The sequence below is a fragment of the Nicotiana tomentosiformis genome, chromosome 11, assembly GCF_000390325.3.
Source record: "Nicotiana tomentosiformis chromosome 11, ASM39032v3, whole genome shotgun sequence".
Taxonomy (NCBI): Eukaryota; Viridiplantae; Streptophyta; class Magnoliopsida; order Solanales; family Solanaceae; genus Nicotiana; species Nicotiana tomentosiformis.
Window position 1 is genome coordinate 101,847,668 of NC_090822.1, and position 22,613 is coordinate 101,870,280.

Sequence of the window (22,613 nt, forward strand, 5' to 3'; positions counted from 1 at the left end):
TAAAGAATTTAATGTTTAGCTAGTTTACTTCAAAATATTAAATATTAGAAAGTCCTAATGTATTACGATTTTATTCAATGTGAAATAATCTATGTGAAAAATAATTTAAGCCTAATCCCAATAAATTTCAATTTCTTTCAGTCCAATGTGATTTAGTCTTGATCGTGCATTGTAAATGTGACCCTATAGTCGTTCCTTTGATCTACAGTTATGCTAGCTTATAATTATTAATATAGCTATCTTATTAATAAAAAATAAAAAAGTATTAATGTCCGAAACTTGAAAAAGTGGGTCAAAATCAGATTTCTAAAACTATAAAATCAAAGACAAAATTGTTTAAGTACGTTGGATTTGTAATAATATACAATAAAAAATATACAAAAATTCTTTTGAATAACAATGCGTTGTTAGTTTCGGGTAACAAACTCAAAATGTTTTAAGAAAATAAAATTAGTTGAACTTTGTTTTTCATGTCTTGGAATTCAAACGAAAACTAAAAAGTTTTCTTCAATTTTGTAAACTAATTATTTTTATTTTAATACTTTGAAAATATATGACTATATACAATTGAATTAACTTCCTTCAATTCTAATGTATTTTTTACGCGTTTAGCTAGAGGAAAGTTTAGAATATTTAGTTTTAGGATTTACTTTTTCTTATTCATTCATAACTCTACTTCTTCCACTATTAAGTCCCTATTCTACTACAACTCTTCATCCTAACGTGTCTATTTCTAGTTGTGTCCTTCCATTATAAGTTCCTGTCAAAATTAATATAAATAGTTAAGGGTATAAAAGTTTATTAATATTTTAGGAATATTTTAGTCACTCAATATTTAGCGCATAAATATAGATAGATAAAGGAATTTTAGTCTCTTTTTATATACCCAAACATATTAAATCTTTTAAGGCAAATTATTTCATAGAATAATTTCTTGACATCGCAATGTTCTATTTTCTCTTTAAATCACACAGTGGTGTTTAAAAACGCGGATAGCGGTCAGAGTTATTTCACAGTGATAAAAGAACTATACGAGGAAAAGAAATCCTAACTAATGGCCTCTTTATACAGTCAAAAATATCAGATAAGCACCAACAAAAAAGAGTTGCTTATCTGCCAAGGTTGGAGCAAATACCACAACCTCCCACTAATCATTTCTACACGTATATTGCGCACGATTGTTTTCCTATCATCCAGCTATAATCATTCAAAAAATAAGAGATGAAACCTCCCAAATTGGATGAGGGAAATTTTCCAGGTTGCAGAATTGGAAGGTGCTCTCGCGCCTGCTTAGCAGAATAATTACCTACTGGCATCAAAAGTGACTTCGATTTCCTTGTCTATTTGTGACAAAGCAACAAGTAGACTACCATCCAAAACTGCATCTTGTGTAGTTAACCAACTCTTAGATCGATGAAGTCAAAATACATCACATTCCCTCTAGCCGATGCACCTGACTCCAATCAGTAAGATCACAAAATGGTAAAAGCATCGACTATCTCCAGTCCCTACAGTTGCCACACCTCCAACCGGCTTCTCCAAATGACTCCTCAATCCAAGGTGAACAATGACTGTGGATCCATATGCCACACATTTGACAACAAAGATCAGGGCATGGTTCAGAATGGGAACACATCTTACAAGGAACAGTGACAGCAGCAGATTCTATGCTAAACTCAGGCTCGTGCTTAAAGTAAGACATATCAGAAAGTCCATCAGATGGAAACCCCAATGATGTGTCAACATTGTCTTTCAAATTAGCAGATCCATCCAATGGGCCGCAATCATCAGATGCAAGCAATTCATTGAAAGAGAAATAGGTCTGAGGTTCAAACTCCATATCCTCATAGTGGAGATCATCGTATTCAAACATCATGCCTTCCTCAAAACCATTTCTGGAAGTATCCCAGTCCACCCCATGAGGTGTTGATAATTCAACTTCCGTGGAGTTGTTGGCGAAATGAGTATCTGAATTCTTCTCCACTCCTCCATGTCTTCTTACTGGCAGTTTAGTACCCCGTTCAGCATTAGATGGTATTTCTTCCGCAGAAATCATTATGTTTCCTCCAAAAAAATCAGCATGGGAAGGATTGCTTGGAAAAGAAGAATCCAAATCATTCTCGTTCTTCACATGCCTCCTTACTGGCAACTTTTTAGGCCCTGGCACAGACATGGTTGCAGCATTCCATTCACAATCAGCTTCTGGGAATTGCTCATAGAATTCTTCCGGAGTAGAAACAAGAGAATTATCATCCTCTACATATATGTTTTCCTCTTTTGAGGGCACCACTTGAGTAGACATCTCATCCTCCATATGCCGCTCCGGAATGATCCCAGAGTGAAACTCCGTTCCAGGATTATCCATCTTTGAAGCCCTTGAGCGCATTCTCTTTTCTTCTAACTGTTTTTTGCTTTTTGGATCCAAATAAGGACAGATGGGTATTCTAGTCCTACGGCATCTAGAACATTTGAACCCCACAACTTCAGAAACCTTTGACTCCTCAAGTCCAACAGCATCAGCATGAAACCAATCTGCAAACTCACGGTGCATTAATTATTTCTCCAAACCTAAAAAGTAATGGAACATATATTCAAGATTACGAGGTTAAAAGAATTCCTCCCAGGAACAAACTTACTTGTACACGTTTCACAGCGGATGTACATCAAATCAGGATTGTATGGCTTGCGACAAAGGTAGCAAGTAAGTCTGGGAAAATCTCCGTCTGCATTGCCCTTAAGAAAAATGTTTCTTAATCTAAACTCAGTGCCAGTGTCCTCATTCTTCTTTCTCCAAACGACACCCAACTTGTGTTTTTTTTTCGTTGTGGAGTTCGAAGAATTACCATGCTTCCTATCAGAAGAATGCTTCAATGTGGCAACGGAGGCTGAAAGATGACTAGACTTACCAACATTTACTCCTTTCTTGGCTGATATTTGCTTTGGAAAGTATTGCCCTTGCAGGAGTAAAGGACTTGTTGGAGATTCATCACTACATTTAACTCCAGTAAGGGCTCTATTTTGGCAACACTTTTTGCAAGCGTTTGTGTACTCATCATCGTCGTTACCATCAACTGTTGAACTAACTGTACACAGCTCATGACAGAGACCTGCAAAATAAGATAACATCAATGAACTCCGAGACCAACTAGCTAGCCCATATAACAACATGATAGTAACTGATACAAGGGAAATAGATGTTATTATAGTACCTTGGCATGTATTGCACTTCACCGCATTCCTGAGAAAATGAGATAGCATAAATAAACGAACATAAGAAAAAGCAGAAAAAGGAATTTCGATAAATGCATTAAATGGATACCTAAATGGCACATCCGCTTGACATGAAGCACAACAATACTTATCATTGCCATCTCTCTTCAGTACTAGATAAGTAAAGATATCTTTACAAGGAGTCCTGAAGGGGTTTTTCTTTGTAAATGCACTTCTGGGTTTGTTGGCTGAAGGCAGATCTTTTCCCACTTTTTCTTCATACTCTTTTATTAGATACAAAGGAATCCGCAATTCAGAAAACCAATATTTCTCCTTTCCATCCTGTGTTTGCTCTACTTCTACTATAATCTTCATCACGCGAGATGGGAGATGCTTCTGATTTCCAAAAGCAACACCATACCTAATCTCATTTTCAACAACTCTTTTGTCACATATGTAAGCATTTCTGAAAGCAGAAGCTTCTGTTTCTGGACCTTTTCCATCTTGGACGCTCTGTTCAGGACGAACAAGGTCACTCCACCTCACATGCATGTCTAGGTACCTCACCTGTAGCAAAAGAAAACAACTTTATTCACTAGGATTGAACATCAGAAGAAACACTCAATCCAGACTTGCAACAAAAGCTTGCCACAAAAGAGGAGCTCAAATCTTTATCGATATATCTCAATCACCTGAAGCGCGAGCTGTGATGTCGTCTTACACATATCAACTGCAGCCCGCCAAACAAGCTGCCTATTTCTTTTGGCGGTCTCAGACCCTTCAGCATAATAAATACCAGGTATCTTTCTTATGCCACCTGCAAGAGAATAAGCTGTTAGTGAACTCTTTTTTTTTTGAGAAGGTAAGCTGTTAGTGAACTCTCATGGCATTTATATATGTACGCCACCAAATTTATAGTAAGACAAAATGAAATATTCTTTCTTTTTGACAACTGAAAAACTGAAGACGTTTTGCATAACAAAAAAATGCGGGTATCAAAGACACCTTGACGTGCTGCTTTCTTCACCATCCTTCGGGGTAGAGTCCCTTTCTGGAATATAAACTTTGAAATCAAGCCACCTCTCCACCAAGTGAAGTCAGCCGGTATATCCTGGGACTCATCGGCAGTGGCTTCAACAACAGCCATTGGTTTCCTACCACGTCTCCCTGGTTTACGCTTATGAGTTGATCCAGCAGCACCAGCAGCTGAATGAGTGGGAGAAGATTCAGATGACCCACCATCAACAAGCTTGGTCCACTCCACACAAAATGCAACTAAGCGGATATTCTCCTCAAGCTACAAACATAAAACCAAATCACTTAACACAAAAAAAGCAGACACAAACATAAATTCATACTACGTTTTTTCGGCACAAATTAACAAAGGACATAATTATCTATAGATAAAATCATATGTAGAAAGTTCCCACAGCAAGGCCAGAATTGCCTAATCCTTCCATGTTCTATAGCATCTAATAAATTGGAATATTCTGCTGCAGTTCAAAATAAACCTGCAACTAAGAAATCAAGGCTGCAACTTAAGCAAAGTGGAATTTGCCATTAGTAATGCTGGATTTCATACTTTCTTATTACTTCATCAAAAAAATGCTGGATTTCATACTTCAGGTTCACGATTAATGAACCACAAGCATAATTAAAGCACAGGACCTAAGCACTTGATCCACTTGCAGCAAAAAGAATATTCACTAAGCAAACACAACGGTAGGACAGAAATTACATGTGCAGATATCCTGTATCCTGCAGACCTGCACCACATTACTTGAAAGTGGTTCACTGCTGCTCCCCGATGGCAATATTCTCTTTGCCGTGCAAAACTCTCTCATTATTTTTAACCACAATTACATTTGTCTTAAAGATAAAAGGCCAAATAAAAACAACGGAAAAGGTTCAAATATGCCCTTATACTATACGAAATTGAGCACATTTGCCCTTCGTTAATACTTTAGCTCAAATATGCCCTTACCGTCACATAGTTGGTCCATATATGCCCTTAGAGTTACACAGTTGGCCCATATATGCCCTTTTCGAAACGAAATCCACCCAAACTAATTAGCTCTTTCGTTAATTGTATTAATGTGTATTACAAACACTATTTCCTTTTTATTAGTACTTTTTTTTCCTTTACCTTTCTCTTTTCTTTCTTCTTTTTTCTTTTCTTCTCTTTTTTTTTCCTTTTTCTTTCTCCCTTATCCGATTTCCTCCATTAATGATGTCTTCTCCATTTTCATCACCAATTTCACTTGACAAAACTCATGAATTCCAATTACTAAGAAAATTCTCCCATAAGAATATTTTTATAGATCATATGTTTGTCAATTTTTTAAAAAATTTAACAAAGTAAGATTGAAATAATATTTATGTAACAAAAAATCCGAAAATCCAACAAAACCGAATAATCCAAACCGATATAATTGGTTTGGTTTGATTTTGATAAAAATCGAACCAACCCGTTCCATGTACACCCCTAATCTACATAGTTAATTAAAAAAATAGAAAATGTCCAGCTGAAAAAAGACTAACAACTCAAATTTATAACACTATAACTTGAACTCTAGGCTTTTAATCATTAAATTATCTTTCTAGAAACAATTTAAATATTTTGGTCTTTTGAGTATTGTTAAAGGTTGAGATATTTTTATTATTTTAAAGTTTAAACCATAATTTTTGGAACAATTTAATTTCGTTTACTTAGATGGCCAGTGAAATTGGAACTTTATTACCTTATGGGAGAATTTTCTTAGTAATTGGAATTCATGAGTTTTGTCAAGTGAAATTGGTGATGAAAATGGAGAAGACATCATTAATGGAGGAAATCGGATAAGGGAGAAAGAAAAAGGAAAAAAAAAAGAGAAGAAAAGAAAAAAGAAGAAAAAAAAGAGAAAGGTAAAGAAAAAAAGTAAATAAAAAGGAAATAGTGTTTGTAATACACTTTAATACAATTAAAGAAAGAGCTAATTAGTTTGGGTGAATTCCGTTTCGAAAAGGGCATATATGGGCCAACTGTGTAACTCTAAGGGCATATATGAACCAACTATGTGACGGTAGGGGCATATTTGAGCTAAAGTATTAACGAAGGGCAAATGTGCTCAATTTCGTATAGTACAAGGGCATATTTGGACCTTTGCCCTAAAAACAATTGGTTTTCCAGTAGTATCGTGATTTAACTAGACTTTCCTCATATTCTTAAAAGGACCGTGTATTAACCATGGCATCTAAGGTACAAGCTTCTACACCATTAAAATATTTATCATAATTTATTCAATTGCTTCACATTATTGCTTTAACTTAGACAATGACTGGTTGGGGTGAAAAGAGGAGAAGTAGGATACTTAGAATGTAAAAGACAATAAATAAGGGCTAGGTTGGACATGATATGTGGGTTAGGGGCACGTTGTTGGCTCGAACCTTGCCGCAGACAAAAGTCTGGTATTTAAGTGGAGAAGCGTAGAGGGGCGAGCCAATTATCCATTGAGTTTCAAATCGTGCACCACGGGCCCTTGGGGTTTCTCGGTTATTAAAAAAAGACAAGAAATAAGGGTTATTTCCCATGGTGCTTACAACGTAAAAAAGGAAACGAAGTAAATATGGATGAATCTGCACCCCTCCAAGTTGGCATTTTCAAACCTCTCAGATGTAGCAAGGAGAAAATGATATTGGAATACACTCCATTTATAATAAACAACATAAGCAAAATGACAAATGCGGAACCAAAGAGAAAAGTCAGCTGACTTATGCCTCCTGCTTAGCCATCACATCACCCCCACCTTTTTTATTGGATAAGTACAGCTTTTGGATCTTCTCACCACAACCAAATATAATGTGTAAAATCGTTCACTCAGGAGTCAAAACTTTAAGACTAAGGGACTGCTTAATAATAACTTTAATTTGAAGACGAGCATCTAATAAATCTTCTAATCAAATTTAATCATATTATTTTCTATTTAAAATATTTATTGAATTAGGACAAAACGGAGCATATGGCTGAAGATTTGTCATTACCATGAATTTCAAATGTATAAAAGTCAAAATCAAAGAAATCCTTGAGAATAAGGGAGATCCTCCTATGCCTAGTTTTGTGTGATTTCATGTCTCATTTAGTGGTATAATCCTCTATAAGTATTCTCTCAACTTGCCCTATAAATTCCATAGCAGACATATGACAATACCTCGGCTAGTTTATACAGCTCAGCAGAGACCTCAACAACTGGGAACTTGACTAATGCATGCTCTCAACATCTCTTCTGAATGGGGCACCACCACAGAAACACTGTCTACCAAAAATGATTACTCTTTCTGGAATCCTAATACCAAAGGTGATTTCTCTGTTAGGAGCTGAGTATTCCTCTTTGACTGGCTCTGCCTCTTCAGTTTCCTTGGAAATCTATTTAGAAGAACAAGGCACCTTATAAGGTCAAATGCTTCACCTGGCATGCAGCAGAGCTAAGTGTCTTATTCTGAACAATCTCTAGAAAAGAGGCATTCCATTGTGCACTAGATGCTCTCTTTGTAAAGAGGGCACAGAGGAGATCAATCATGTTTTTCTTCAATGTAATTTTACAGGTCAATTTTGGCATTTTTTCTTTAAAACCCTGGGCATCAGGTAGCTTCACCTAGAGCTCCCTTGAATTTCTTCCTAGCTTGGCGAAAGAGGGGCATGACAAAGTTTTCCCCCAAAATCTGGAACACTATCCCAGCTATTATATGGTAGTCATTCAGGAGAAAGATATTCTGGAGTCTTTAAAGACAAGAGGGTCAATATTTTTTCTTTATTTTGATAATTGTAGTGTCCGGGCCAGCTTACACGCACCTCGACTAATTCCAAGGGGTAACTACTACCAGCACAGATACCGTGTAACTCTGTCCACCAAGGCTTGGACAAACAAGAGGGTCAATATCGTGAACCTTAAAACACAAATGACTGTGTTCACTCAACTTTCTTTAACATGGCCACTACCAATGTTTTTAGAGTTGGTTGCCATGACAGATTTTCTTAGCTCTTTACATTCTCGGTAAAGTTCTCTTTGGATGTACTTACTCCGACATTTTGCCAACATACATCAAATCAATAAAATACTCACATTACCTATAAAAAATGTATTCTCTCACGAGGAAACAAGATCCATACATTTTGAAATATATATACAAATATATATGATAAGACACAAGTTTTACACGTGTTGGCTATCCAACATGAGGTTTTCTTATAAGTATTGACTTTCCAACATGAATTTGTAACTTACTAAAGACATAGTTACTTTACATAAATGGTTGCCCATTTACCAAGTAACCCCTAATACTACTAAAACAAATTACTATTCAATGATCAAAAACGATAAACAAAATACAAGATTACCAAGTAATCTAGTCGATCAAGAAGTGGTAACAAACATTTTAAGAGAGATGATGGAAATGAAAGCGGGCATTATGCTAACTAACATTAACATAAACAAATTTCTGCAAGAACTTACTTCAAGCAAAAGAGATTTTATCACACTGCAACTAGTAGCTTGTTCTGCCTGTTTACGCCATTGCTTTCTGAAAGCTGCACTCCGGAAATTGCCAGATATCAAACCAGTTAAGCTCTCCTCCATCAATACAATATATGTAGCAATACCGGGAAGACTTCCATCACCACCCTTAGCAGGACGTAGACCACTAAGTATCTTCACAGCCCCCTTAATGGCATTTGATGCTGCAGCATTCAACAAGCATCCTCTCTTACTAACCACAGGAGCCTTACAACTAAGACACCAACTACATCTTTCCCTTGGTACTTCCACGAGTCTCTTTTCAGTATTTGGCCAGAAAAAACGCATTGCTACTGATGAGAAAGCTTTAGCTTGAAGTAGGAAATTTGCAGACATATGTTTCCGCCTATTGTCTGAAACACGAGTCTCAGAACCCTGGTTTTCTTCAGAAGAAAGGACAGCTAGACTAGCAGCGGCAGATGCAGCAAAATCTCCATGCAGATAACTATTTATATATCCTTGAGGTTTAAAAGATGAACCCATGTATAAACAACCTCTTCCATGAGACACCGTGACACCAGAATAAGTACCACTAATTTGTTCCAAGTAGTTATTGCGGCTTCTTGAAGTACATATAGCAGCCTTTGCCAAATTTGGGCCATCTCGTTCAGTCCATTCAGAAGGAATAAGATGCTGATCAAGTGAACCAGTGCATACAATGGGCCTCACTTTAATTTGTTCAGATGGCAACGAGTCTAAAGGAGTGTTACTCTGTCTTGCTATTGACTCAATATTTGCCAGACAAAGACCGTCAGGTTGGGAAACTGCATCTAATTTCTCATTCTGCATAGGTTCTGTCGAGAAGTTGCCTAGAAGATCATTTCCTGGACCAAATTCAGTGACACAACTTACAGTATTCTCTTCCCCAAGACTTTCCTTAACCAAAGAATTGAGTGATGGCATAAGGCGACCACCTGTTGTGTCTTCTCCTCGCCCACTAATTTCAAATAGTTCACCATTAGGGAATATGGCATTGACTGGAATTTCCCAGTACTGCATAATTCCTTTGCATATTTCCAAATATAAGGCATAATGTTGCACATTGGCATTAAGTACTTGCAGGACCTTGGGTATGTCTTTGTTATAGTAGTATCTGACATTAGACTCTATACCAGCTAAAGCCTTCAACCTATAATAGAAGATTAAAAATGCATTTAGAAAAACATAACCAGAGGAAGATTTCAGCATGAACTACATAAGATTAAGGGCATTACAAATCTCCACATAGAATATCCCACAATCAAATACTGCAACTTAACAGAGTCAATCAATATAAAAGTTAAGAGACATACACAAGTAGATGATTGCAAGTACCCATAAAGATCTGTCCATAGGGATCAACACCAAAAAACTCTGATCCTCTCAGATTTGTTCCCCTCATAATTTTAGGCTCGAGCTCATTGACTGCACACTCAGGGCAATACCATGCTCCTTCTGGTATATACATCTTGCAAACACCAATGCACCTAGCATGGTAAGATGAGGGACAGCCGTCACAGCAAAGTAAAGTCCCATCCATACCGCAGAGACGACATTCATCACCATTACCATCTTGATCAACATCACGGAAAGCATCTTGTCCACTAACTTTGGAACCCAAAGAATTAGTATTAGTTTCTTTGCTAAGCTTGATGGCTTCTCGGTCCTTGCAGGCAGGAGTTTTAGAGTACCGTGGATGCACTCTGCGTGGTCCAATTACAGGGGCTAAAACTGTACCCGTATCTGAATCGATAACTACCTCTGATTCTTCGCGCATGTCGATTTCTGCTCTTAGCTCTTCAGAATCTAGGGCATTGTCACACAAGATCTGCAGAACTATGAGTTTCCTGCCAGCAGATAGTGAGTAGTATTCCTTCTCCAAAGTATGGGGATAAAAACCTTCCCAACCATCTTCATCTGTGTATCCCATTCCCGTCAGATAATGAACTAGATAAGCAGGCCAAGTCATTGTATCAAGCAAGCTCCAATCAATGTTCCTATGAACAAGCAGAAATAGATAAGTTTCCAAAATGCACCTCACTAGATTTTATAATTGTTAACTTTCCAGTCATTTGTATTCTTCTTCTGACGAATTATCTAGCTTTTAGTTTATTTTACATACCATAATCAAGAAATTTTCAAGTTCAGTGGTGTATTTTTTGGAAGGACGGCATAACAGGAAGTACCTCCCAAAGGATTCAGAACCAAGACAGCACTAAAGTAAACCAACTGACTAGAACTCAGTCCAACAGTTTTTTGAAAAATATCCTCCGTAAAATAGGCAAATGTACTCACCTTAGGCATTTTGATGCAAGCCCAGAACCATCAGATGACAGATTTTCAAGATGACGCTTCAAAACACGCATAAGAGCGACATGAATAGAGTCCAACAATGAGTTTGGAGCAGAACAGTTGAGTGCACCCACAAAATCATCAAGTCCAAAGGGACTCAGAAACAACGTGGTACTAAACATCCGTAAAAAGCTATAAACAGACAAAAGGTGTGATACATACTCCTCCGGAATACCAATATTTCCAGAAGAGGGGGGCAGTTCAGGTGCAGGAACAAGAAGCTTTTCCACCTCCGAACTTGATTCCTGCTCCTCATCATCATCAGACGAATCGCTCAGTGAATGAGCATCAACATCTACTTGCATCTTCTCAACCTCAACAGGACAATCATTTCCCAAATCACTCGCAACTGGCACTTCTTCAATCTTATCAGCTACAGCACTTATCGGCTCAGCCACAATCTTTACCTCCCTACTAGCTACCAATTCATTTAACTTTTCCTTCCTATCCAACCACTCACCAACCAACTCATCGTCTTCAACCAAAACCTCTTTCACTTCGGCAGTATCCAAATCTTCACAATCTCCATCGTCGTATTCAACCCTATACAACCCCGAGTCATAAAACATAATCTTTCCCAAAAATAACCCGTTCCCCTCAAAATCCTTCCTCACATACCTACCCACCAATGCTTTGGGTCTCAATCCAACAGCAGCCCTTTTCTTCCCATCTTGATCAACCTCCACATTTTGCACATCCTTTCTTCGCCTTTTCCTCCCTCGCTTTTCTGATCTAACCACACCACCACCCTCCATTCCACGAAAACCCCCACCTCAATACCCGATCCAATTTACACCATAAACCTAAATTTCCTGCAAATTCAAAATCGCTGGTCTTGACAATCGAACCTATTCAAAAAATCAATCAGATTTTAGGGCTCTTTCCTTCAGATCGCAAGAACCCAACAACAATTAAATCTAACAAACAAAACAAAAATCAGCAGAATCTCAAGTATTTTCACAAATTATACATCATTAAGGTTCAAACCCTTGCGTCTATGTACAAATCTATGAGTAAGATAGCATATAATATATAAATAGGATATGTATAAAAATATACATATATATTGGTATGTGTGCGTGTATACAATGAATGTGAAAAAACTCACCTTGTTAAGGAAAAGGCACCGCCATAGAAGACATAAATGAAAGAAGGGAATAGAGATAAGGGAGAGAAATGAATGAAAAAAAGACTGATAGCCCTAAAACCAAAAGGCAAAAACCAGGTCCAGATTCTTCAGTAGCCAAAGAGTTTAATGGTGTGGGCTTTCTGGATATTATTTTCTTTACCCCATCGCAAAACTCAGTGAGTTTGTGTCCGAGTTTACAACTCATTGACTCCGACGATTGGCGGTTCTGAGTTCCTCAATAGTTTGTAAACAATTCAATTTATTAAGAAAAAGATTATGTCAAACAATTAAAGTTAAGTTTATTTATTTTGATTTGAAACTTTTTCCACACTACTTTTGATGGGGGAAAAAAACTATTTTTCTAAATGGGAATATGACTTACTTCACTTCACTATTGTAATAATTACAGATATCATTATCAATCTTTAATATTAAAAAATTTCATAAAAAATACTACTACTATTTAATTTACTAATATTATCATTAATATTTAATAAATGCTTCTTTTTTAAAAATTTCCAAGAGAAAATATTAAATTTATATAGGTTAATTTTCACAAAATGGAAACAAAAAAAATCTCTTACATTATCAAATATTTCGAAAATGAAAATTTTAAAGGAAAAATTTACATATTATGTGTGTATTCCTTCTTTAAAGTATAAAAACGTTTCAATCTTTGATAAAATTACTTATAATATTTATAAATAAAGTATCGTCGACTAATGTAGTTGTAGTTGTGATGTTTCTTTGAAAATTTCAAACTTAATTGAAAAAGTTCAATATCTGACTTTAAAAATATCATAAAATATAATAACGATTCTCCGTTTTACAAACAAAATATTTTAACAAATTGTGTTATCTCGTCACATCAATAATAACATATATTAACCATCAAATTTTTTTACTTGAAAAAAACAATAACCAGCAACTATAAATACTTGTTAGCAAAGTTTGTAAGTGGAATGTTTATATATGAGAAAGAAAGATTAAAGGAAAAAAGGAACAAAATGGAAGCATAATTGATCACCGATTGGTGAGTCAACTCGGTCTCGTTTTTATTTCCATTAAACTTGTTCTTTTTTTTTTGGGACTTCACAATTAAACAAACCAAATAACAGGAAACCTATTGGCGGGAACAAAAGCTTTAGTGATTTTGTGTTCCCCGCCAAACATCTTTATAACTTCAAAAGGATACTCTAAAATATTTTGCAACAAAATATTTTGTTTTCAACGGTCGTGTTTTCAATATTCATTTGGATTTTTACATCGTATTTTACTAAATATTATCCCATGCCAAGTAGCAAATACTCAATTAAATACCATCTTTTAATATCATCATAAATACTTATCATAGAATAACCATATAAAATCGTTCTATCTATGCTATTGCGGTTGACAATCTTATTCCATTACAATACCAATCATGAATCAACCCTTAATTTGAGAAATATCTAAAATCATGTTTCGGAGATCTCATTATTTCTTAATATGATCGGGGTATATGTATATACTTTACTTGTATGTGTGTGCATTTTTTTTTTGCATGTTTTAGTGATATACATTTTTGTCACGATCCAAACTGAAGGGCCGGGACGGGCACCCTGTGCCTAATTCAATCGAGTACCAACGTACCGTATCCTTCTTATTATACTATCAAGGGTAAATGAGCCTAAAAGGCCGTCATGAGATAATCAGAATTAAACATAAGATAATACTCGACATAGGCCGTCATGAGATAATCAGAATCAATTCAGGTTTCTCGGCACTAGAATCACGTTAGAAGACTTGAAATCACCTAGGGTTGTTATGAAAACCTTGGGAGAGTATTTTATAGAACTTAAACCACTTTAAACAACTCCCCGCATGAGTTGGAACCACACCAAAATCAGCAACCACAAGAAGAACAAGAAACTCACTAGCATCACGGTTTTTGTGTTGTTCGCCCTTGGTTTGGGTCTTGAATCATGGGAGAACTTTGAGAGAAATTTTTTAAGTATCTAGGATCTGAAGAGAGTAAAAAATAATGAGTTAAAACGGGCTTTGGGCGTCACATATATATCAAGATGTCTCAATTGCCAAAGTGGATCCCATAGGGAGCTGCTTGCGCAATCTGGCGAAAATACGAATATCTCTCTACTCCGATGTCGTATCGATAAACGGTTTAATGCGTTGGAAACTAGACTCGTAGATATTCAATTTGGTAGGTAGATTATCCCGTAATTCTAACAATATTTAGAGAAAAGCTCAGCTTCATTTGACCTAATTTTTGGCACATTTATGAATATAACTTGTGATGACCTTTGCCAACTTTTGTTCCACAACTCGCTTGATTTCAAAACGTAATACACGACTATCATACAACTAAAATAACTCATAACATAACCTCCTTATCATGTTAAGTACCATAGTATCATCCCAAATGTACATGTTATAACATTCCCAACTTGTCGACATTCGATGAAACTTATTTTCTTCAATTTGTTTAGCTTCTAAGCCTTTCAACCCTCTTGGTACTTGCTATCAGTGATCTTAAAGATCTGTAACCTCCAAGGTAACATGATCAACTTACTTTTTATACTTTTAAAGATTATCTCATTTCCGAGCTTACATCAATTGACTTACAACGTACTCTTACGTACGAGAACATGAGGTATAATAATTTTTCACTAAACTGCCCGGTAAATTATTGGGATAAGATGCTGCAGATTCATCCTTAGGAGTTGTCCAGTTGGATATCCTATATAGTTTAAGTTACTTATTGATTCGGTGAATTCTTATTTTTTGACTTCTTCAAAGGACACTCATAAATGAACATCTAGATTGGGTGAGAAATTTAAAATTAGGGAACATCAGGAACTAAGCACACTCCTAACAGAAGACAACGAAAATCAAGTTTCAAAAAATGAGCCACTGAGGATGCTGACGAGGGAGGAATTGAAGGTGCTAACGAGAAAGAAATACTAGAAAAGTGTTGAACATGTTGTGATGGATGCAAAGGACCCAAATGTCCAAGATGTAGAGATGGTTTCTAAGAGGGTCTCACCATTAATGGAGATAAAAAAGAAGCCAACGAGGAGAAAATTTATAGCAATAAAATTATCCCGGAGAAAGAAACTAATCATAAACCTTCTACATTGGATGCAAAGGACTTTTATATTTAGAGTGTAAGGATGCTATCTAAAAGATTTCTTACCAATAAAGATAATAAGAAGGGTGATTAGAGAAAGCAAATGGCAAATCGCCACCTAAATTTTAAATATTTAAGTGTAATTATAATTTTATTTCGTAAGAACTCTATTCTCAAAAGGTAAAAAATTGCTCAACATTTTACTTTTGAATTTTTATATTTGTAGAAGTATTAATATTATTAACTTTTGTCGGCCACTATCATTTCTCCCTCCTTTTATCTTTATATTCTTAAATAGTTCCAATTGTTGAGTGTAGTTTTCAAGCACTATACAAAAAATCAATGAAGTGATCAATATTATTTACATAAGAATGAGTTCAAATATATTATGAAATTATATTATAGTCCGTGATGTGGCACTTCCTTTTTACCAATATTCATAATTATATTTTTTTTTTCTCCTTCTAATTTGTAAGCCAAATGATATTCTTATGAAGTGTCTTTTTCCAAGTGATTGGCTTTTCCTTCTTTAAGCATTCACATTTATTCTTGTTTTTTTTAAAACTTATTCTTAAAAAATAGAAGTGGCTAAATAATTATATATATTTTTGTTTTTCTTCCCTTTTTAATTCAATTTTTGTGTTTTCCAAGTGATCATGTGTTTCTCTATGCTTAATCATTCATTCTTTTTATTCACTTCACTAATGGCAGTGTCTTGGGCCAGAATTTCGTTGGGGCTCAACGGAGAGCCTCCACTGGAACTGATTTGTCCTTTTTTCCGTCACACTAACCTCGTCCCCTTTTGGGCATTAGTCATATTAGTTATGCATCTCTTACTACGGCCTCTTCTCTTGCTGGGCCGCTATTACATCAAGCATCACCATTAATGTAGAGCGTATGGGGCTCATTTCTTCTGTGATTGTCACCATTATATCTATAGGACGTAATATTTCGGTAGTACTCATTTCTACTACAAGTTTTATATCTTTTGTGGCTTAGACTTATTCTATAATTCTCATAATTGCTACGGGCTCTTCTCCTGCAGGGGCCACTGTTTTAGTAGGCATCGCTATTGATGAAGGGCACATTTTTCCCACCGCTATATTTGCGGGACATGATATTTTGGTGGGCTTTATTTCTACTATAATTTCCATAATTTTTTGCGATTTCAACTGTTTCAACAACTTTCGCAACTATGGGTAAAGGTAAAATCAATTGAATTTTGTTCTTTAGATAAAAATCGAGTAACATGGACATCAAATTTATGTACTTGTTTATAACAACGGAAGTTTTGTAGAACTTGTTACGATCAATTGCTCTAATCCGACTTCGTCTATCTTGGAAATAAAATTTTTGTTCACGAACTAAACCTTATTTTTTTAGTTTTACAGTGTGTCTCTGGTTCTAGGGAGAATCCTTCACCCCAATTCTCTATCGAATAGGAAAATATATAAAGGAGAAGAGAGGTTTCAAGAAAAAATTGTCGCTCTCATAAACTAATCTCACGTCTCCATTTTTTTTTAAACATGCAGCATGTTTCTTTTATTTATATGTATTTTAACTTCCCTAGATAACCTCTTTAAGGTTTATCTCCTCTAAATGGGTAGGGTCAGTCCACATGGGTGATCCGTGATCCTAACCCAATATCCAACATCATTCAGTTTGCACGTGATGGGCTAGATCCAAACCAGTGATATGACAATAACACACGTAATTCATACTAGTAAATAGTTCTTGCGACATGCGAGCATCGGGAGTTATAATATTTTTAATCCTTTAAGTTCATTTAATATAGCTCCATGTAAAAATTTAATAACATTCGGAAAAGTTTCACCACTAACATGAGGATCTTATTACTCGTTATACCTCATACATCGTTGGCTACTCCAATAGCTAGTTATCCGACCCCTCATCTTCGAAAGAAGTGAACATGAGTTCATATCTAACTTCGCATCCATAATTACACTTCATACCCTTAGGTAAGTATAATGGTCGATCTATGAATACAAGTTAAATTATTAACTTTTAGTTGTCTTATCTTTCTACTTGAATCTATCCATTACATATCAACTACTTTCATGGACATGCGCTGCATTACCGAATCACTCATGGTTATTGGTGACATGCTAAAGTAGCAACATCGATTGTCACTTCAATATAGAGTTAAAGGTCAAACAGTATTATAATAAAAGTCAATATAACTTTTTGGGGATCTCGCACAATAAGGAAATCGGGATCCATTCTTCTGTTATCTCATTGGTTGCTAGCACACGTGATATGAAACATATGCTATGATGTTCTCACCTTACATTGGTATGTGTCTCGTTCTTTTACTTATTCAATACCGTGCAGATCTTGGTCTAGACACCTCCAAATGTCTAACATGAGTTGCTCACTTTAATAATCTTGCAATACATTTTATTAGAGAAACTCGCATAGGGCTTACAAAACAAGTCATAATCGAATGATGGAATTCGTATGTTTGACTAGCTATCAAGATCGACCTTCATAAGTAAATGTGACCTCGTACTGACCAATGTTTTATAAGGTTTCATCTCTTTGTGTTTCTCATTATAAGAGGCGATTGCTCATGTGAGAAAGTCAACATAGCAACTTGTTCGACACGCTTTATTAACAAAAATTATCATCACATGCATACGAGATATGAACATAAATTCAAGAGTTAAATATTAATGAACATACTATAATAATGAATTCATTTTACAATACAAAAATATGGTTATATCCTTCACAAACCTAGAGCCATAACATGTTTATCAAACTTTCTAGATAATGTTTTTGTAAAGGGATCAACTATCATACTTAGCGTAGGGATATATTGTAAAATCATTTCTCCACTTGCTACTATATCTCTCATGAAGTTATACTTGATGTCAATATGTTTGGTCTTGTTGTGATACTTACGATCCTTTGTGTATGCAATAACCGCTTGACTATTACAATATAGAGTCGTAGGACCCTGAGAGTTCTTTGTAATATCCAAATGCTCAAAGAATCTCTTCAACCAAATAACTTATTGTGCCGCAGATGCACAAGCCACGAGCTAAGCTTCCGTCGTTGAAAGGGTTGTCCAAGTTTGTTTATTACTTTTCCATGAAATAGCACCACCATTAAGTAAGAAAGCATAACCAAATGTTAATTTTCTATCATTCTGGTCACCAGCTCTATCAACAACTCTATATCCTCTCAAATATAAAGTATTTCCATTATAACTTAGTGAATAATCTGTAGTTTCCTTTATGTATTTAAAAAATCTCTTCACATCTTTTCAATAATTTTGTAATGACCCGACCAGTCGTTTTACTTTGTAGATCCCTGTTTCCTTAATAAGACTCCTTGTATGTACTTTTATTATTTTATTACTTGAGGGAATGGTTAGTTCGGGATTTGGAAGGGTTCAGGTTGATATCAGAACACTTATTTTGTAAGGATAGCAAAAAGAGCTAAGTTTAACTTTGGCCAACGTTTTGAATAAACGACCTCGAAACAGGGATCTAACGGTCCCAATAAGTTTGTATGATGATTTTGGACTTGGGCGTATGTTCGGATCGGGTTTTGGATGAACCGGGAGTATTTCGGTACTTAATATGGAGAGTTAGCACCTTGAAGGTTTTAAAGTTCTTTAAATTTGGTTTGGAGTGGTTTTGGTGTTATCGAGGTCCGTTTGGGATTCCGAACTAGAGAATAGTTCCGCATGGTAATTTAAGACTTGCACGCAAAAAATGATGTCATTTTGAGTAGTTTAAGCATGTTTCGGCGCGTTCGGAGTAAGTTGGAAGAATTTAAAGTTTATAAGTTGATTCAATTTGGTTTGGGGTGTGATTCTTAGTTTTGATGTTGTTTTATGCGTTCTGAGGGTACGAGCGAGTTCGTTTTATGATTTTAGATTGGGTGGTATGTTTGGGCGGGGCCTGGGGGCTAGGGCGTTAAACGGACGAGGGGCAGACCAAGTTTTGGACTTAGAGGAAATGGCTGAAGCATTCAGCTTCTGGTGTAATCGCACATGCGGCAGGCCAGCCACAGGTGCGAGCTCGCAGAAGCGAGCCAGCAACCGCATAAGCGGCCCAACAAAGGCTGCCCAGGAAGCGCATAGGGGGGAGCGGGGAAACCAGCTGAGGGGAGGACTGCATCTGCGAGGCCTTTTCCGTAGATGCGGCCAAGGAGCCGCAGAAGCAGAAGTCCTGGAGGCAGTGAGCTTCATTTATTACTGGACTTAAGCCATTTCTAAACTATTTCTCTCACTTTTGGGTGATTTTGGAGCTTCATGAGAGATGTATTCACCTAGCAACTTGGAGGTAAGTAAATTCTATCTAATGTAAGTTAAATACATAGATTAAAGGTAGATTTTAGTATGTAAATCTGTGAAAATTATGGGTTTAAATGAAAAAACTAGGTTTTGATAAAAACGAGGTTTAACCACGAAAATGATTATGGAATTGAGTGAAAATTACATATTGGAGTTCGTGAGGTTATGGGTAACAAATTTCTTCGAAAATTTTCGGAATCCGAGCACGTGGGCCTGAGGATGAATTTTAGGAATCCTTCAATTGGGGTTGGGTAATCACTCAAATAGCTAGAATATGAACTTTTGAACATATATTGATTGATTTATACAACATTTGACTAGTTTCGGATTGTTCGGCACTGAGCTGAGACTTTAGAGTGATTTTGAGGCCGAAAAGTGAGCTTTGAGACGTGGTAAATCTCTTGTATAACCTTGCAAGAGGGAATTTACCCCTTAGGTGATTTAAATTAATGGTTGCTTCTAATTGTGGGGGCTACATATGTACGAGGTGACGAGATTTTGTGCGTAGCTACTAATTGTGCTTATGTCCGTGTAGTTTTAGGACCCAAATCATGAATTACTTATAATACGTGTACCCTACTTGTTAATTTAAGTGCCAAAATTATATTAGAACTTGTTAGAGGAATTTTAAAAGACCGAATTTCACTTACTTGAATTTTTAGCGGATTACTTGGCCATTAATAGAAATTTTATTACATTGTGTATTAGCCTTGTTAGAACGTCTCTCTCTTCTTGTGGAGCGGGTCGAACGCCTCGGCAGTAGATAGATGCATCTATGGATCATGCCGCATGTTCCTCGGCAGTATACACATTATTCTGGATCGGGTCGTACGACCTCGACATAAATCGTGCTTAATAATACTCGGAACCTAATCACACTTGACATTATTTTTGTGGCTTATGAGGTTACATTTATTAAATGACGGGAATTTATTTGGGATTTATTAAGATGTGAAAGAATTATTTGCTCCTACTTGCTAATGAATTACTATAATTATTTACATAACTCATGCTTATTTTGAATTTCTGTATTCATATTCTTAGCCCTTAGTAAGTGTCGAAGTCGACCCCTCGTCACTACTTCTTCGAGGTTAGACTAGATACTCACTGGGTACATGTTGTTTATGTACTCACGCTCGCTTCTGCACTAATCTTGCAAGATTTGAGGCATGTGCATCTGGTGGTCCTACCTGTTACACCCCATATTTTTGTACGTGAAAGTACATCGTAAGTCAATTGATGTAAGCTTGAAAATGAGATACTCTTTAAAAGTATATAAAGTGATTTAATGATGTTACGTCCCATTTTTGCAAGCCTTTAAGAGTTATCATTTGGGGAAAATATTTCTAAGGGGACATGTTGTTATACTCCGTACTTCAGACGTCACTGTCATTATAGGATTATCTAAAGTAAGCGCAAAACAGACGAAATCCTTCTACAAGGATAAGAAAGGTTTACCGAATTCTTAAGTAAGTTAAGATGAATATGAGACTTTATAATCATGATTTAAATGAGTTTAAAGTCATGATATGACTATATATGATGTTTGTATATGGAATATAAAGTTTGGAAAAAATCGGATTTAAGTTGCGGAAAAATCGAGTTAAGATTTGCCTTGTAATGAGCCATTTTGAGAAATTAATTCGTAAGCTTTATGATATCATTTTGGGACATATATCATACTAAAATGAAGGTATATGAACCTAGTTTTCAACAGTCTAAACCATTTATTCATACGATATCATAGTAAAGAAATATGGATTTTTAAAGTAGGGTTGCCAAGTCACGTCGCCGCACTTCGGAGAAACTGGCAGGTTTATAGGCCAGGTTATGAGATAGTTTTCTCCCAATATATTGAGAGTTACAAGTAGATATTTATATTTAATTAACGCCCCATGTGTCTAGTTTCTAACACTTCAAACCGTTTATTAATACGATATCATTGTAGAGAGATATTTGCGTTTTCGCGAGACTGCACATGAGGACCCTATGGGACCCACTTGGTTGGGGCCCAATCTTCACTTATTCTTATCTCGTTTTTGGGATGAGATTTGCTCATTTTTTTCGTTCTCCTTCCAGACTCGCACTCTCCAAACCCTCCCAAACAGCTCCCCAAAGGCTCCAAACTAATTCCAAAGGAATACACCATAATCAAACATCAAAAGTTAGCCTAAGTGATGAAGAGAGTCTCTATGGTATCGTGATGTGATTAAGGGTGGTTGTAAGATAAGGGAATCTTTGGTTCGAGTTTTTCCAGATTCTTTAAGGTATGTATAATACCCTATTTCTTGGGATTAATCTTATCTATGTATTGGTTAAGTTATTGGATGAAGATTACAAGATAACACTTGAAAGGGGAAAAGTATATATTGAAAGGGAAAGAGTTGTTGTTATCTTTTGTTGGGTTGTTTTAAGGCTATATATATATGTTGTTATGGCTGAAATTTCAAGTTGTATCTACTGCCTAAGGTATGTAAATCATGTTCTTGGTTGTGCTTAAGGTTAATCATGTATTGTTTGAGTTGTTTGAGTTAAAATCTTCAAGATAGTAATTGACATGGCATAAGGAATCGTTATCTTTTTTGTGGGCTGTGTTGAGGCTATATATATGGTTGGTCGTGGCTGGAAATTATTATAAATAGTTTGATTAAGTTGTGGCTATTGGTGTTAAGCTTATCTATGTGCTAATTCAGTGGATTAAAGAAGATACCATGAAAAGCAAGAGGTTGACGATAAAGGTTAAAGTATTAGGCGTGTGGACTATTTTTGAAGATTATTATTATGATGTTTTGGGATGAAAATGATACGGTAAGCATAAGTATGATGTTATACAAGTTGTAGGCATATTCATGGAAAAAGGATTGGATTAAATTATATTTTGTTAATTGTAAATTGAGCTTGCCGCTCAAAATAGTTGTTGAAGTAATCAGAGAGTTTATT

General features: G+C 35.9%; 1 protein-coding gene across 1 annotated transcript; it reads right to left on the minus strand.

Annotated features, from left to right (window-relative positions):
• Positions 1 to 1,045: 1,045 nt before the first annotated feature.
• LOC104114204 (DDT domain-containing protein PTM) lies at positions 1,046 to 12,446 on the minus strand. Its single transcript, XM_009624587.4, has 10 exons — positions 12,199 to 12,446; positions 11,034 to 11,938; positions 10,052 to 10,735; positions 8,700 to 9,888; positions 4,216 to 4,507; positions 3,903 to 4,027; positions 3,320 to 3,777; positions 3,210 to 3,238; positions 2,637 to 3,107; positions 1,046 to 2,532 (listed from the first exon to the last, which is right to left on the minus strand). Exons 2-10 carry the CDS (start codon positions 11,843 to 11,845, stop codon positions 1,496 to 1,498), a joined length of 5,097 nt encoding a protein of 1,698 aa, XP_009622882.1. The 5' UTR covers positions 11,846 to 11,938; positions 12,199 to 12,446; the 3' UTR covers positions 1,046 to 1,495.
• Positions 12,447 to 22,613: the final 10,167 nt, after the last annotated feature.

Bases quoted from the DNA above. Each gene is read 5' to 3' on its own strand.
- LOC104114204 (XM_009624587.4), bottom strand. From the start codon at position 11,845: ATGGAGGGTGGTGGTGTGGTTAGATCAGAAAAGCGAGGGAGGAAAAGG. The intron at 10,736-11,033 runs GTGAGTACATTT...GCTTGTTCATAG, and splicing joins CTTGCATCAAAATGCCTAAG to GAACATTGATTGGAGCTTGC. The intron at 3,778-3,902 runs GTGATTGAGATA...CTTTTGCTACAG, and splicing joins CATCACAGCTCGCGCTTCAG to GTGAGGTACCTAGACATGCA.